Raw genomic sequence first — 18,943 nt, 5'->3', positions numbered from 1 at the left:
TTCAAATATTATTACATTTCATCCTCTGTGTTTTTCATTTTTCTTGTTCTTTTATGTAAATAATTTTATCAATATGAATAATTTTTATTCAGTACCTAGCAGAGTACTTGAAGTACAGTTACTTTAGTATAGTTTTTAGAGAATTATCATCATTCAAATTACTCAAAAGAAAATGGTTGATGAAATAGAATATTGTAAGTCAACTAGACATACAGTACACAAACTACTCTTAAGCAGGATTAGGGTACAATAGTAAGTATGAGACTACTTTAAAAGTAGAGGATAGAAAATGATTTGTTTTTTAAAGAATAAATGCGGAAGAAATGAGTATACAACACCAACAGCCAGGATTAAACCAACTTGATAAGCAAACGTGCAAATTTACTGATATAATGGTTAGTTACAACAGTAACACTAAAGTAGTAATTGCATTTTTCCAGAATCTACAGAGTTCGGAAAGTCACGGTGCTCAAAGAATTCAATTTCCATGATTGAAGTGAACAGTGACTTTCCAAACTTTCTATACCGGCTGATTCAAAAAGGACTTTACAACTTGTGTGTTTTGGTTTGAAAAACGGCATAGTGTACCTTGATATGTAGAAAAAATTTTTGATACCACAGATCAATGAGGATGACTGAGAACGACATGTTTTCTTTATGCAAGATGGCGCACCACCACACTATCTGACTGACGTCCAGGATTTTCTTAATGACTGCTTTCCAAATCAGTGGATTGGCCGTAATGCGCCAATTGCATGAACCTTCGTTCCCCAGACTAACACAGCTGGATTTTTTTCTCGTGGGGTTTCATAAAATATATGGTGTATGTACCTCCTTTGCCAGCCACTCTACCTGAACTTAAAACAAGGATTTGCGCTGCTGTTGAGCAAGTTACACCGGAAATGCAAGTACGAGTCTGGGAAGAAATCTACTATCGATGGGATGTCTGCAGGATAAACAAAGGAAGTCACATAGAATATCTTTAGTTTAAGGTAAAAAAACTTGAAGTTTTTTCCTTTAAAACAACACCAAACCAGCTCTGTACCTTGTTTAATAAGATTTATTTGAATTTTCAAAGTTGTAACGATCTTTTTGAATCACTCGGTATATCATGGTAGGTATAAAAATTGACAGTTTTTTTATGAGAAGCGAGCAAACCACTTTTTATGAGTGTAGATTCTTTCAGCGACTCAACAAAAGATGATAAAATATTCACCCAACAGGAATGGTCGAAAATAAAATACCTAATTGTCTTTTAATTAAAAACTTTATTTCTCATTATCACAACCTAACACATACACATTCAATTCAGTCATCTAGAAATCGACCATCTTTCAAAAATATCACACCATATTAATTAATAGGTATCTATCATTCTCAGTATAAGATAACTTTATAGTCAATACAAGATGACAAGAAAATGCACAATGTAGGTTTGGAAAACATGTCACAGTGCAAATAGATTGTAGACTTACGAAGAAAAATGAAAAGTGAGAAACTTTCATCTATCTTAACATCTTGAATGAAATGATTGATTCGTCTACTCTTATGAAAGTTATATAATAAACAAAATATGTATGTAATAAACACAACGAATAATATTGTTTTGCCTACTTCAGTGGATATCCTGAACAAAATATTCATGAGATAAAACCAAGAATAAGATTTATTTGTCTACTTTTGTAGATATCATAAACAAAATATCATCTAGATAATAAAAAGAAAATCAATACGTCTACTTGTATGGATATCATTTATACTTATATTTACATACAAATATTACACCTTAGTAACAATAAACAATAATAATTTTATTTTTTTAATCACATTTCCAATAATTTTACAATGCATATCAAAATGTTAAAATTGCTTCTGAAAAACAGCTATCAATAGAAATTATAGTCGAAAATAAAGAGCTAGTTATTTAGGCATGAGCGCAAGTTATTTAGTAACTCGGATGTAGGGGGTGTTGTGGATGAAGCTGTTTCGGGATTTGATACCAGTGGCCACAAGGACAATGACTGCGATGACTCCGACGGCACCCAGGCACGAGTACACGATCTTCGCCGATGTTTCGTCGAAGCTGGCGTCACGTTTCATCTCCTCGGACTTCACTTCGACTACTTCTGAAACAATAATCGATAAATACTGATACATTATCATTATCAAACATAATCGATAAATACATTATCAACATCATCATCACCACTTCACGAATTAGGTTTATCACACCTGTTACTATACCTATATTTTCCTCGGTCTACCTATACCAATCTCTTCTACAAATGTTATATTACTGTATCCTATAGCAGAGTTTAACATCACGCATAGAGCAAATTTCATAATAATCGTAATTATTATTAGAAGCTAAAATTAGCTTCATGGGGTAGCCACAAAATTAAAGAAAAAATCTAAATAAATCCTTAATACTTATCTAGTATATACTATAATAAAGGAAAGAAGCTAGCTTATACACGTACGGGATAGGAAACTCACGAATGACGCATCATCACGTCTGAACTACTGAACTGATTGACTTGAAATTTTGCATATAGATTCTTAATTCACCGAGGATGGTTATAGGCCTATTTTCAATTCTTCAAGATTTCATTACGTCATTTTAAATTGAATCCTTACGGAGCACGGGTTACCTGCTGGTATAATATAAATGGTGTAATTTATGTTGATTTCTCTATTTGCATACATGTCAATATGTGATGAGAAGAATTTCAATAAAGAAAGGACGAAAGATTATTTCTCTGGTTGCTGGTTCCAAAAATATATCATTACCATAGGAATTTATTCACAATCATTATGCAAAGAAATCAATCTTATTTTATTTATAAAAGATTAACATTAATATACTTGAGCCAATTATAAATGTTTTATGTTTCAACTATTTCCGAGTAACACTACAGATTCACTTTAAACTGTCAAATTGGTTGAATGGAAAGCATAGCATGGATGATATTTATAAGGAATTCTGACAGTGAATGAACTCCTTTTGTTCATAGACTTCTGATAGCCTAATCAATGAAACTGAAACAATTAAACTCACATGGAATGAGTTTTTCAGACTCTAGAAAACCCTAAAATCTGAATGTAACTAAATTCAATTTTATCAATTAAAAAAAAAAAAAAAACATTTACACACAAAATATCTAAATTTATGATGCTCACATAGGTTTCTAGCTTTTAATTATGACCTGGCTGGCTCAGGTCTACAGTCAAATCAATTTCAGGGTCTCTGACATGACTTAACGACTGAATTTAGGCAGCCGGGAACGACGGATTTACGTATCCATCAGAAGCACGTGAGTGGCCCGGGAAAAATATCTTGTCAACACAATTTCAAACGCGGGGCTTCTGGTTTACTATGCCAGCGTCTAAACCACTCGACTACGGCCACTCTTACCCATGATAATTAGAACCGTATTATAAATTCCTTGAGTAGACCAATAGAATGAAAATAATTGAAAATATACGTTTCTTATCAATTGTTCAAACTAGGTAATTACACGTAAAAAATGTAGAAGAATATTTCTTCAAAACTGATTTTCTAAATAGCTAACTTGTTGGAATGAATGAGTTAAACGAAAGTTGTCAATTCAAAGTATGAAGAGAGCTACTTCGCTTGTAGAAGTTGACATTTTCTGTTCATCCCATGTAAACGAATCCTATCATCCAAAATTATTGCCAAATCTATATTACAATAAAGAAAAGAACTGACTTATACACGTACAAATCTTGCATTAAAATTCTTTATTTACCGAGGATGGTTATAGGCCTATTTTTGATTCTTCAAGATTTCATTATGTCAAGTTTCCAGTTTGCAAAGTTTTCAATTAGACCCTTGTGAAGCAAGATTTTCTGTTTTATCAGATTTATTAACAAAGATCAATCAACAACAAAAGAATCCATTAATTCAAATAACATTGATTTGAAAAACATTTTAAAAATCGCTCTAGCATATTGTAACGACTACTCAAACTACTGAATACACACACGAAAGTGTAGCCTATTCTATCAATAATAATTATAAATAGAACCCACCTAAATAGCTTTAGCGAGTAGTGTTGAGAGCTGAATTGCAAACAGCCTTAATGAGTGTCTTGCTAAATCTGCCATTCTATCGCCAGCTCTTCGCTCAAAGCACAAATTTAGCGAGAGAAATAACCAACAAACAACACTCAATGTGATTGAAATTAAAGCAGTGTGAGAGTTAACCCATCATTATTTCAAAATACTACCATTACAAGAATCTTCAATTCAACAATCTACCATTCAGTAGTCTATTGGTTCATGCACTTACCTAGTAAATCAATCATTAAAGAAGCATTTTAAAATGTTATACCCATATTGGAATGTCAAATAGTAAAGTCTCGATATAAAAGCAAAGGACAAATGCTTTCACATTAATGGACCGTGGCTTCAGAAGCCACATTTCATTTTATACACCAACTTCATCTTTGATGGAAGTAGAAGGATTGCCTCAAATTTTTTTGTTGTCGGGAAAGACTACTAATCATGTTTTTGCTTCACCACTATTTCAGATACGAGTCAGCTAATTTGGAAGCCATTTGTAAAACATCAGAGCCTCATTCTCTTTCAAGAATGGGTTTGCTCCTAATCAAGTTCTATAGTTTATTCTTTTATTGTAATGATGGATTGGATTTTAAAGGAATTTTTAATAGAAATTGTAATACTTTAGGAATTGTAATACATTTGCATATTTTCGCGACTTTCTGACTGCATTTTCTGACTGTATTTAAAACTAGAATCTTCCCGCTCTAGTTTATCGGTTTGCCCAACTTTCTGTCGATACTGAAAGAGCTGCTGTATTGTATTCAATGATCTGTAAGACCATCTGTAACGGAATTTATTATGTAAATGTTGTCAATGAATAAAAATTGATTTGATTTGCTGGACATAATTCATAGGAAAATATCCCTTCAAGCTGGATTTCCACATATCAATATCAGTGTCCTGTACAATTAAATTATCATTTCCATAGTTTCTAATGGGACTATTAATATTTGATCGGCTGAGCTGATTGGGAATAGTACCATAGAGAAACAATAGCGTAAGTAGATATCCCATACAGTAGTATATGGCGTTTATGTCGCAACGTTTACTGTTATCCCAAGCCGATAGTCCACGTAGTTATTTCCGGTGAAGCTGTGTGACGCTGGTAGTCTCTCATATTGTGCCGTTCATACACTCTTACCCCAACAAAACAGTAAAAATCTACAATAATCGGCTTGAGATAACAGTAAAAGTTGCGACATAAACGCCCTATTCCATGGCATATCTACTTACGCTATTGTTTCTCTATGATGGTACCTACCATTAGAACTCACGCTAATCATATTTTAGTTGTAACAGACACTGATACTGATATATGGAAATCCAGTGGATAACTAACTACTATTGCCTACAACAAGCTAATATCTAGCTACAATGGATGCAACAATTACACCGAATATCAATCTACAATTCATGCCTCTTCTTACTCCCTTTTAAAACTATCAGGGGTATAGTGTGAGATTGACTTGTCAGTATTTCTCAACATGAATGCTTGTCATTGGTGGCAGTCTACTTACCCTCAACAACGGTGTCGTTCTTGCAGAGTCCGATCTTGGTGCAGATCTGCTTGGGTTCGAGGCTGTCGGCCAGCAGGTCGAAGATCAGGTCAGCGTACTGGTTGATGAACTGGTTGCACTGATTCACGACTGTGTGTGGCATGTGGCTGCACGCCGTGTGGATTGCGTGCTTGATCTCGTCCTGTAAACCACAACATTTAATTTAATTAATTTCTCATTACATAACATAATTGTCCGGGAATATTCCCATTTGATAGTTGAATTTCAAGTTTATTAGTTCATTCATCTTACATTAATGATAATTGAAAACAAAAACAAGCAAACAAATTATTTATACAGTTAAACCTCCGCATAACAAATTCAACTATCCTGAGAAAACAATCGCTTACAAGAGTAATAATTGAAAACAAAGACGAGCAAAACGTTCAAATGATTTAAAATTTATACTGGAATTAAAAATTAAACCAAGCTAAAAGTTCAACAGATTTGAAATACATAGTTACAGGGCAATATTGGTAGGATTTTGAATGGCATCAAAAAGATTTTATTATCAAAAAACAATTTTAATTATTTGAGTTATGTGAAAGACTAAATTTATGAAGCTCTTAAGGAACTAAAAAAATCAAGGTCTATGGTTTCTAAAGACCTTGTAAGAAACCATTTACTAAGAAACATTAATCTCAAAGTTCAACAAAAATAGAAGAAAGTTCAAAGCCATCTGCAAGTATTTGAGTGGGTGAAGACCATGTTACACTACTCGCATCCGGACATTTTGTATTTATGCTCACTGCAATTTTATGTCCAATTGTGTCGCATTCGGCCTAGTGTGACATCACCCCAATGCAGATGACACAAACCATGAGAATAAACCATGGTCATAAATGAATAAACCATACTCATACTGCATGAGCATGAAGTATAATTTTTTCAGTAAAAATATACATAATAGATTGTTCATTTCGAGGTGACCCTGAAAAACATTGGATAGAATACAATCCAGGGATCAGCTGCATTTATGGGATCATGAACACATCAATGTATATTGAAAAAAATATGGTGTGGCGCACTCACACAACTTTCCTTGCCGTTATGAAAATTGATCACCTGACGACGCTAGTGTTCCCTCGCATCTCAAGTCTACTATTCAAATATTTGAGTCAGCTGGTGACAGGACTATAACGCTGGAGACACACGAGGTCTGCTATCTCTTCATAGTGAATGATTCAATAGAATCAACAGTTGCCAACAGTTTGTAATTGAATAATGACATTTCCTGGAATTTCGAGATTATTTTCAAATTTATGTGAAAATGTTACTGAACATTACTTGTAGAGATTTTCATGCTCAATCTTTTTCACTTAAAATTTTCTGTTCAAATTGTATCTGAAGCCTGATAATTGGGTACCTAAAATCAAACTTTGCAAAGATTGGGCGGATCACCTGGAATTTTTACAGATATGGGACTTGCGGCAGTTTATAGAGCTTATCAATGACTATTTTAGGTATAAATTTGATCAAAATCGTTGGAGCCGTTTTCGAGAAAATAGCAAAAAACCCTGTTTTCGACAACATTTTCGCCATTTTAGCCGCCATCTTGAATTGCATTTGGTCGAAATTGTTCGTGTCGGATCCTTATAGGGGAAGGACCTTAAGTTCCAAATTTCAAGTCATTCCGTTAATAATTGGGAGATGAGATATCGTGTACACAGACGCACATACACTCACACAAACACACACACACACACATACAGACCAATACTCAAAAACCACTTTTTTGGACTCAGGGGACCTTGAAACATATAGAAATTTAGAAATTGGGGTACCTTAATTTTTTTCGGAAAGCAATACTTTCCTTACCTATGGTAATAGGGCAAGGAAAGTAATATCTGGAATAGAAATTGAATAGGATAGTACCGAAAAAAGTTTTTGAACAGGTCACTCCCGTGTTATCAGATGGACACTTTACTGTCGGTCTCAGCTGAAGTTTGACAGTCGTAAGGCCCACTGACGGCTTAAATGATATTATATACAGGAGAGGTGGAACTTCCGTCAGCAACCAATGAAAGCCATAAATGAATAATAACAATAAAGGATAGTACATTGACATACCTCAGTTTTCTTATCCTTCAGTTCGTTGTCAATTCTCTGCAAGACGAATTCACACAGGACACACTTTTGTTTGTTGTCGCCAACTGTAACATCATCATGTACTTCGTTCGTCTCTGCAAAAAGATTATATGAAATTGAAATATGTATTTATCAACGCCATTATTTGGATAAGCAGAGCATACTGCTTCTAAACTAACAAAAAATCATATACAAAAACAATTTGAAATCATTCTGACTAGATCTAACTGCCGCTAAAACATAATTTTTGTTTTTGTTTAATCAGATCTTATGCAGGGTTGCAGAGTCGTCACATAAAATTAAAAACAGGCAGTCAATTCATTTACGAAGTCATAATTCCACTTTTCGTTGCACAGACGTCAAAGTAAAGTAATAGAACTGAAACGCCCGATTGTTGGATGAAATGTCTGTAGAATTTTTAAATAATTTATTGTCAATGCGGTAAGTTAGAATTGTCAGTGTTTCTTCGCTTTAAAATTTGTTTATAACCTCCAAATTGCTGAATAAATATGGTGAGAAATCTCGCCAAAAGCCAAGAGTCGCCATGTTGTTTATCAATTTTATGTGAGGTCTTTTGGGTCTGTTCACAGTAATGTCTATTGAAACTTTCCCCGATGCCAAGATAGAAGCATGGATAGGAGCATGTACGGAAATGTACGGAAAAAAGTGAACAGAGCTGCAGTGTGACTTATGTGTGATGCTAATTCGAGATATAGCTAAATGGGCTTCGGCAAACGACTGTGCAATGACCAACCATTTATGTCAGTGATTTTAATCTATGTCTCACATAGCTCTGTTAGATTTTATGAACGACTCTGTAACCGGGCATAAAACTGTCAGATTGGTTGAATTTGACCATCTGACAGTCTAAATGCCGGTTGCACAAAAGCCGGTTAAATTTCAATCGTGATTAATTCCACAAGAACCAATCAGAGAAGCTGTCTTTTTGGTAATGCGGATTATATATACAGTTAGTTATTCACTTTAGTTACTAGCTGATTTTCATCTAATGGTTGATATTTATAAATCGCAGTAAGGAAATAATTAATAATTGATAAATTAATGAAAATGTCGATGGAAAAGGATAAACATGTACTCAGATTAATCGAAATGTACCCTTTTTTCTTCTTGAAACTCACCAATATTCATAGAATCAAATCAGGAATATATCGATATATTAATAATAATTAGTCGGAATCAGAAATTACTTTGTAGAAGCGAAATAAGGAATCATCAATATATTGATACATCGATATATTGATATTGATGAGAAAGTCGATGAGAAGTGATAAACATCAATGTAATAAGAAAACTTACCGATATTCACAGGTGTAGTCTTTTCAACAGTTTCCGGCTTCTTGGTGGCAACAGTTTCAGTTGCAGGCTTTTTGGTAGCAACAGTTTCAGTTGCAGGCTTTTTGGTAGCAACAGTTTCAGTTGCAGGCTTGTTGGTCGCGTGGGGATCGAAGGTGACAACATCGGTTGACATCACCTCGGCGCTGCACATCTTGAGGTAGGCGCACACCTCCTTCTCGTTGAAGTCGGCCATCACTGCGTTCACGATGTCCTCGGTGAATGTGTTCACGAAACGCTCGCAGTCCTTCCGCATCTCGGCGCCCAGGTGCGAGCACAAGTTGTCCAGGCCGTGTTTGATGCTTTCCTGCAACATCAATCAATCAGTCAAATCTATTAATCAATTCAATTCAAAAAGTTATTAATTTCATAAGTCGTACAAGCAATTACAGTGGTAGCCTACATCATAAAATAAGAATACACTTTACAACACACTTTCAGCACCACAGAAATGACAGCAGATATACAAATATATATTAAGAAATATTTACTCTCGCAGAGGCATTACTGCCTGTGTGCGAGAATGAGTCTAAGGTAGGAATAGGCATATATATATATTTCGCAGTACTTGCATAGATCGGTTAAGCTTGTTGACATTTCAATAATAGTGACACTAAACCCCCCCCTGAGAAAGAAACTACATTTCTCCCCCCTATCCCTATGCCACCCCCTAGAAACCCAAGAAACCCCTTCCAGCCCCCCAATAAGTGACGTTCCCCCCATCCAAACCCAACAAACAGACGAAGAAACAGATCACTGTCAATAAAAAACAATACAAAGTCACATTTACAATAAAAAAATGTATGGTATATTAATCCTATTCATATAACAGTAATATTGATACCACCTTTAATCCTTTTTGGATTAATCCTTTTTTTTCATCCTTTTTGGATTACCACAGTAATCCACCTTTTAATTGCTATTTTGAATGCAGATATTTTATAGTTGATGAAGTTTGTTACCGCTAGTAGTGAAGATGGTTTTATTTACCCTTGGCATCTGGATATTGTTATGTATTACTCTCCTTGTTGTATAATTATGAGTGATAGTATTAAATTTATAGAATAGTTTTTACAGAATAGTTTTTGAATATGTATGTTGCCAAAGTACTAATGTATAATTGCCTGACATCAAGCACCTCCATCTCCGCGAAAACAGCTTCAGTCGAGTAGTCCCAATCGATGAGTCATTCAATCTACGTAGTTTGGCTCAATTCGTACTTTTCCAACATTTTCCAACAATTAAATCTCTTGCTTTAGAGGAATCATTGCTACCAGATCTTGTGGATCAAATATGAGAAACATTAGTGATATATTTCATTGTGAATCGATCACTAAGAAATATATTACTTTGATGTTTTATTGAGTAAAGTAGTTAGTTTATAATTCTCATTTCAAATTAATTTGTATCGGTTCATAAATCCACCCACACATTGACGCCCATAGTGATCTTCATCATTATCAAAATGCGTAAAGTAGTGCTTTGCGTGTATAATAAATTTAGGTAATCAGAACTGTGAAAACTTTCAACCCAGTGAAGTGGGACTCAGTTGTTCCAATTTCCATCGGACTATTTTCGTGTGGTCTTCTCAAGTTATGTTACTAGATTAGAATCCCCTATTATTATAGGATACAAACATTTTTATTTTATATTTTTCTAGGAAAAAATATTCAATTCATTTAAAATTGTCATGAGAACACAGTTAGGTAGGAGTGAGTTGAATAGTTACCTCGGTCTTGTTGTTAGCAACAGTCTCCTCCAACGATCTGACAGCAAGCATACACATGGGGCAGGTTGGCTTTACATTGTCAATCAGCTGCATGCAAGCGCCAATCTTCGGGCAGACCTACCAAATTGAAAAACACAATCAACATCTTCCATTCACAAAATATTCACCTTCAATCATAGGCTGATTTGAAAAATACAAAATACATCACAGTTGAATAAAGTCACATAATAGTTGAAAATCATATAGTTTCAACATTGAAAATTCAAGTTCATTCATTTCAATTAAAAATTCAAACTACTTGGTACCCCTGGCCCTAACATCACTATCAATCATAAAGTCTAGTTTAAAAAGTTGAATACGTAAGTGAATATTATCGGGGCAACGAGCTTCGCTCGTTATTTATTTGATGACTTTTGATAAACCGAACACAATTCTTTAAAATGATTGGGGAAGTACTAACAGGCACAGCCCAAAACTGATTTTCCCAAATTTTGATTTATACACTATAAATAGTCCAGAAAGTAGGTTATGTTCCATACACTTGAATTCAGGTTCAATTTTCTGTTCAAACATTTGAAAAAAAAATTAATTTAGATTATATACAAACTAAATTGAATAACAAAATAACACTCACTAATCACTTGAAATTGTCAAATAATGATTAACTTTGAAAATTATGATATACTCTAGTTTAGGAGGATTATCATGTCATGTCATCAAATCAGATTATGTTGATCAAATCGATTAAAAATTGTCTAGCTAGATAAAATTTCTCGCTGATTGATTATGATTACACAGCTGGAAATAATAATTCTGTCTCTCTCCCACACAGGCACACGCATCTTCTGTTATCGAGAGACGACGAACTCATCTGTTTTCCAAGGGTGAATTATCCTTTTAATGTCGTTCAGCGAGTTTTCCAAAAAATGAGACCTAGTGCAATCGAATCTTTATTTATCATAAACCTACTATGTTCCAAATTTCGTGAAAATCGTTAGAGTAGTTTTCGAGATCCGTAAAACATAAATAACCAGATACATACAGAAATTGCTCGCTTAATATGATAGGATATTATGGAATGGTAGTTGAATATGGTAAGTTAGTACTAGTGGATATCTGTCAGATATTAATAGATACACAATATTCAGAAACTTTCTGTTTAGAAGACAGCTTACTATAGTGAGGCCCATGTCATAATGGCAGTGGAGAAAGATAAAAGAGCAGCGTTGCCGATTCTCTGCCTTGTCACTGCCTTTTATAGAGGATAGCTGATACCGGTGTATCTGATGGAATATTAACTGATCTTTCTTGTTTAAAATGATCAATTATATTTCATTGGTAGGGAAAAAAAATTTTTCCAATGATATAATAAATTTTCAATATTGAGATTGGATATTCTGTTAATTAAAAGATAATCTGTTAATTAATTATATCTTTACATGATAAAAATCTGTTAATTATATCTTTAAATGATAAAAAACGATCTGACAACGTTGCAGAGATAGGAAAGGATAGCACTATCTGCTTTATCGAATGATAGACAAAGGATAGCAACACCAATGCTGATCAAATGCTGCTATTATAACGTGGATCTCACTATTGATTTACTGTATCGATTGTAAAGATATTTTTCTCTTTTCTGATGCTCCTGTATGCGGACATAATTTCTCGTGAAATTATTTGCATACAGAATTATTTTCGCTAAGATTTATTGGTGCAATGGCATGTTCTGTTATGTTTATATACAGTTTTTCTTTCTTATTATTGGGTATATTGTTTTTTATAATATTATTGAATGGACAGCCACTTTATTCTTTAATTTTTGTACATCTGTTATACTAATTTTCCTTTACTTTTGCTATTCTGTTGATTTTGATGTTTATTTTAATAGAGGCTGTTTGTATTTTGAAATAGGTACTGTACGATATAGACATTTTATTTTTTACTTTTACTTCTATTGTCAACATATTATTTCATTTTTTACATTTTCTGTAATTATTGTTTGTGCTTTCTTTTGCGAGAATAAAGTTATTATTATTATAGTACAGTGTAGACTTCTTTGGTTTTGGATAACAGCTTGTAAAACTCCACTGTATGGCTCGCAATGGACTTTTCAACTTTTCTTGTTTATATCAAATAAATAAACAAGCATTTGATAGTTTTATAATCTTAAATTATATAGGGTAATAATTTCAATATTTTTGATGGTTCAATTTTATGAAGGCATGCTCCTACCTGGCTGGGATCAATGCGCTGCGCCAAGAGGGCAATGAACGCGTCTCCATACTCGGCGACAAATTTGGAGCACTGGCTGGCGACTGTTGAGGCCATCTTGAGACACACCTGGTCCACGACCTTCTTGATCTCCTGTTCGTTGGCTGGCAGAGTGATCTGCTGCTGTGTGAAGTGCAGGAACAGCTCGCACAGTTCGCAGGCCTCGCTGGCACGTGACACGGCCTCCTGGTTGTAGGCGGCTGTCGTGGGAATCACTGGGAACATGCGCTCGATCGGCAAATCCACTAGTTTCGTCTTCTCCTTCTCTTCCTGCAACGAAAAATCAACGGGTTAGTAATCGAAAACCACTTACATTCACTTGCTCCACCTGGAGTTGGTCGGACAGATAAATAGACGAGTTAGTTTACAAGAATTATTACAGGATAGGAGTCAAGAGGCAACTTCATTACATTTTCTTTCATTTCACCATCATCGCTAGAAACAGGACTGTTTTTGTTGCATAATATAGATTCCTCCTAAATTTCCGTGTCGCTTATCACAGCGGCCGGATTATAGAAGTTAAGCTGCGTTTTCGTTTGTGCGTAAATGCCGTCGTTGACCACGACAGGGTTGATCTCAGATTGGGTGGATTTAAATTTGTCTAAATAACCTAAAAGATTATGTTCAATTATGTTTTAATGAGAGAGGTTTAGTTTGTACTATTTCATACTTTTAAAAGGCAACAAGTTGATACTATTGAAAATGTAATTTAAAATAAGACAATACTAAGAATTAGATAAGACGATATTTAAATAATTATTATGAAATTTGTTACATGCGCAGTAGAATTGAATTTTATCTCATATCTTTAATAATGTAAGGTTAGAAATGGAGTAGCATAGAACTGAAGTGGTGACATTGAGCAAAAAAGTCGTAAGGTCAAGAGACTGGAGTATCCTCGACTGGAGTCGTACGATTTGAGTCGAGGTAGTGTGAGTTGAGTCTAAACCAACTTTTTCTACCTTACCTCTAGAAAGAGAATATTAATATCAATATTCATGAAGTTTAATCTCAATCTACTTAGGTATCTTTTTTGTATGAGATAATTTAGATGTATTTTCTACTTGAGATCCATTTAGATTGCCTACCTACCAACCAATCTACAAGCAATAAACAAAATACGGCAATCACTAACCATTTCTTCCCTCTTGAGTTTCTCGTAGAGGAGGTCCATCTTGGCGTTGTTGCAGAGTCCGGCGGTGGCGCAGACAATCTGTGGGTTCATCTGCGAGGACAGCGCCTCCACCAGCTCCGGTACAAACTCATCCACCACTTTGATGCACTCCTTGCGCGCCATCTTCACCGGGATCAGATTGCACGAGCCCTCAAACACTTCCTTCAGTTCCTCCTGCACAAACAAACAGAATGATTCTTAACTGATCTATCTTATCTAACTTAACTATCTGAGGGATGAAAATGTAGATTAGTGCCCCATTAAACAGTCATTGATACACACACATCACAGGTCATGGATATTTCATCTGTAGACTGGCTGGCCGCTATGTCTTCGTATAAAATGAGTTCTGCTATCCAGAGATTGTCAATTTGGTGTAAGCATTCCTGACTAGCAATTGGAAGGTACCGGGTTCGATTCCCGGGCTGGCAAATAATTTTTGTATAGTAGCGCTCATCGAATTTCCATCTAGCTGTTAACCCTGTTGTCAATATTTGCAGTAGCAGAAGTCTTCGGGGGTGATTTACAGCATTTAATTAGGATTTTCGTTCAATAATAATTCTTCATAAATATTTGGCCGAATTTTATCAAAGATTTGATCACCTATTAGTTTCGTATTGGATAATACTTGTTAATTATTGGTAATAATAATAATACTAATAATATTTGTTGTATATATTATCTATTACTCCATCCAAGATTTGTTGCTTTGATTAGTCTATGTGTGAAATATTGAACTTGAAACCAATTAGCATTTACGTTCAGAGGCCATTCATGCATCATCTACGTTTAACGCTAATCTAATAATCTATTATAAGCAGGCATGGTCGCATTTGAAGTAACGTGTTTCATCTCGGGTTTAAACCAATAGCTGATCTATCTCCGTTTGAAACGAGATGTTGCTTCCGGGCCTAAAGTACACCAATTGGAAAAAGTATTGAATAAAGTCCGAATTCATTTGAAAATGTTCACTATGATAATATATTAAAAATTAAGAGAATGCCAAAGAAGGAAGTGAGTTACCTGTGTCTCATTGCTGTTGAGCTGATCTCTGGCTTGTTGAATCATATCCTTACAAACTTTGCAAATTTCGCCGTTGTCTTCAGCCAGCTTCGTCTGCTCCCAGGTTGGAATGCAGAGCTTCACTGGCACTTTGCAATCCTTGCTGGTTCTGCAAAATCATTTGCCAATATTAGAAATAATTAAAAATATGAAGACAACGATAGAACAAAACCAATTGAGTGTGCTATTGATGAGATCTATGAAGTAAGACTAGAAAAGTAAAATGCAATCAAATTCTTCGTCCCGATCTATGAAAACTTACAATACACAAATGCAGAATCTATAAAATCTTGAGCTGCATACAGATAACTAACTACATAATGGGAATGTAAAATATCCAATAACTGTATCATGAATCCCCTATGAAGAATATAGATTAAATAGGAGATTTATAAAGCTGTTATAATTGTTCACATTTTCAACAACAACATTACCTTGTCAAATGTTTCCTCAAGTTGGTATTGACCTGTATAGATCCAAGTCAGTCTGATACCAGCTATGAGCACTACACCAATGTATCATTACACACTTGTATCTTTCATGTGGAAGATATGGAACCAAGAGTTTCTTATACAGAACAAATGAACATGGTGAAATAATGAAGAATTACGAAAATATACGAATAAATATTCAACAATTACCTGAAATTTGAACACCAGTAGTTCGGTCCCCATGTGCACTTGTTAGCTCCAAGAAGGTGAAGTCCATCTGTTGGATCAACAGAGAAAAGCTTTATATAATAAACAATTTCTCAATAAGTTTAAAGAAAATCAAAATCACAACATCAATCACAGATCAAGAAAACCTATACTTGATTGTACAAAATAAAAAAGATCTCAATGATGGAATTACATGGAAAGAGAACATAGACAAAATTCAAAATGATTTACTTACGTGTAGAATCATCTTTATGCAGTTCAGGCTTATCCTTGTTCTTTGCCACTTCAACAGCCTTGGCTTCATCACGTCCAATAACAGGGAGCTGAAAATGTTATATAATTGTTGTCAAATCAATATCGCATCAAAGTTGTGAAAGATCATAGATTATTATCGGCAAAATAGCAGTATACAAACAATTATAGAAAGAAATTATCAAGTTGCATAACGCATTGAAATTACAAAACAACCAAAAGACAAAACAGATCTGATATGAAACAAGTTAAGCTGTTTTTTAGGGCGTATTTGTGTCTGTATTCATGACATAGTTACTAATAAGTTGTTGCTAATTATAAAAAAAAACAAATGATGGCGAATAATAGTAGAATAATTCTTTTCAGTTGCACGAGGTCGCTGGCATCTAAAGTAATGACAAGTTCCAACATTGTGAGCACATGGCATGATTCCATACTTCTTATAGTCTCAATGAATCTGTTGTTATTATTACTATTATATTTTTATAACTTTGAAGTGAAAAGAAAAAACACTCGCATTCTTTTGTGTACTACAGCAAAAGAATGTGATTGTTTTTTCACTTTAATGTTATAAAAATAGAATATTATAATATTAGTGAAAACAATATGTATAATAAACAACGAATCTGTTATTGTCGGCTGATCATGTACCAAAATCACAGACCCTCTCTTATGAAAGGAGATCAATCACCTCCAAAAACTTCAATTTTAATCGTATAGCGAACATTAATATTTGGATGAATATGAGAAAAGATATTTGACTTACATCCTTGGAAATTTTGGGGCAGATCCTGATTTCAGTGCACAGTTCCTTTCCATCAAGCTCTTCGGTCAAGAACATGTAGATGATCTCGAAGTACTGGTCCACCATTTCGGAGCACTACAAACAAAAAAAAATTGAACATTTCCATTGAATTACTGAATAATACATAATTCAATAGAAAGGAGTAACTTTTCCCAGTACTAGTCCTACGGATTTATAATAATCTTATAGTGTATAATTAAAAAAACGTGAAAGTGACACATAGATGCATAACCTAAGCTACATTTGGACTGTCGTATGCATTGGAATTGGGACCGTTTCGGGCTCGAGTCTGTGGTACCATAGAAAAACGATAGCATACGATTACGCTGTTTCTCTATGGTGGTACTTTTCTGGAAGTTGTGCTACGTTAAATGATTTAATAAATAAAATACGAGTGAGGAGCCTCAACGACAGCAGCTTCAGTATGAGAATTAAGAACTGTAAGATAAAGAATAATTGAATCACTATTCTACTCTGTGGGGGATTACATTGAGGCTGACAAAAGCACTATCTTAATTTCAAGTGATGAATCTGATGATTGCCAAAATGTCAATCTTGTTCAAAATGAATGTGTAAAAATAAATGAAAAATAAAACGTTTCTACTTTTTTCAATTGTTGAAACTGAATCTGCGAACTCGATTTCTGAAAATAGAACATAGTCCAGACAAAAATAGGCGTTTTTAAATAGGATTTTTAAAATCATTTTAAAATGTTCTATTATTGTGAAACAAATTAAATAAATATAATATTTATTATGTTCTTGTTCATAGTCTTCATATTATTTTTCAATATTATCTTCTTCATAATATTTTACAATATTATCTTCTGACCAACTTGTCATAACAATTTGTCAAATGTTTATAATAAATTAAATGCAAATGTTAACTTTCACATTAACAGTATTATTCTATGTTAATCTTTTATACTGTAGTTTTTTGGGAAATAAATTTCAATTTAATACAAATTGTATACGATAATGATAATTGTAAATAATATATTATATGATTATTACCATTTAGAGGGCATTGGCCTATGTGCTCTTTTTCCGATTATTGGTTTAATCGATTCGCCATGTTGTTTTTTAGTAGTATCAGGAAGTTTCAACGTATAATCTCGAGAATTGAGAACTCTATGAGTGTTTTTGTATCTCCATGCACTGGTATTTGAAGCTTTATATTTTCATAAAATTCCTAAATTTGAAGTCAGCATCAGAGAGCTTGTTTAGATTCAGAGAATTATAACTGTTTTTAATAGGTTTTTGAAACAGAGAATTTTTAATAGGCTCTGAAGTGGTCTGGGCATATTTAAATAATATTAGAAGAAAATCTTCAAATTGATTTTACTTTAAACATAATTTTTGCGTATGTGCCCATTTTCCGGAAATGGCCTCTATATTATAAACAATATGAATTAATTATTTATATTACATGTTACTACAGTATAATTCATAGTACATGTTACTACAGTATAATTCAATTAAAATATATATCCATATCTCATTTTAGTATAAATTTGGAATAATGTAGGCATGTATTACCTCTTGCCTGTAGTTTCCGAGTTGGTTGCAGAGTCCGTTGAGCACTTTGTGGAATTCGGCCTTGGTCGTGTTGGCGATGACAATGTCCCTGAGGTGTTGCACCACGGCCACACAGAAGTCACACGTCTCGTCATTGGCCACCTTGGGCGCGTCTTTTTGCGCCTGAATCAGGTCCTGAACCAGTGCAAAACAACATTCTAAATCAGTAACGTTTTCAATAAAAACTCTACAGTAAATAAAATATTTATTTACTTATTTGATGAGACACAAATGTTGTGAATGATTGGGAAAGATATATAAATATAGTGAGATTCACTGACATCACTGACAGCATTTCTTTTAAATAAAATCAATGTTATGCTTCCTG

General features: G+C 34.0%; 1 protein-coding gene across 1 annotated transcript in view; it reads right to left on the bottom strand.

The window, feature by feature from the left end:
• Window positions 1–1,248: 1,248 nt before the first annotated feature.
• Window positions 1,249–18,943, bottom strand: part of LOC111050095 — a 41,048-nt gene continuing 23,353 nt past the window's right edge. Inside the window, exons 7-18 of the mRNA XM_039420018.1 lie at window positions 18,577–18,750; window positions 17,000–17,113; window positions 16,217–16,304; window positions 15,964–16,030; window positions 15,284–15,431; window positions 14,222–14,434; window positions 13,048–13,356; window positions 10,813–10,929; window positions 9,048–9,390; window positions 7,713–7,825; window positions 5,604–5,784; window positions 1,249–2,126 (exon numbers count right to left, since the gene is read on the bottom strand). Coding sequence (XP_039275952.1) covers window positions 1,942–2,126; window positions 5,604–5,784; window positions 7,713–7,825; window positions 9,048–9,390; window positions 10,813–10,929; window positions 13,048–13,356; window positions 14,222–14,434; window positions 15,284–15,431; window positions 15,964–16,030; window positions 16,217–16,304; window positions 17,000–17,113; window positions 18,577–18,750 — 2,052 coding nt within the window. The 3' untranslated portion in view covers window positions 1,249–1,941. The remainder of the gene's footprint in view (window positions 2,127–5,603; window positions 5,785–7,712; window positions 7,826–9,047; window positions 9,391–10,812; window positions 10,930–13,047; window positions 13,357–14,221; window positions 14,435–15,283; window positions 15,432–15,963; window positions 16,031–16,216; window positions 16,305–16,999; window positions 17,114–18,576; window positions 18,751–18,943) is intronic.

The sequence above is a fragment of the Nilaparvata lugens genome, chromosome 2 (assembly GCF_014356525.2).
Source record: "Nilaparvata lugens isolate BPH chromosome 2, ASM1435652v1, whole genome shotgun sequence".
NCBI lineage: Eukaryota > Metazoa > Arthropoda > Insecta > Hemiptera > Delphacidae > Nilaparvata > Nilaparvata lugens.
This window is presented reverse-complemented; position numbering and strand designations above follow the sequence as displayed.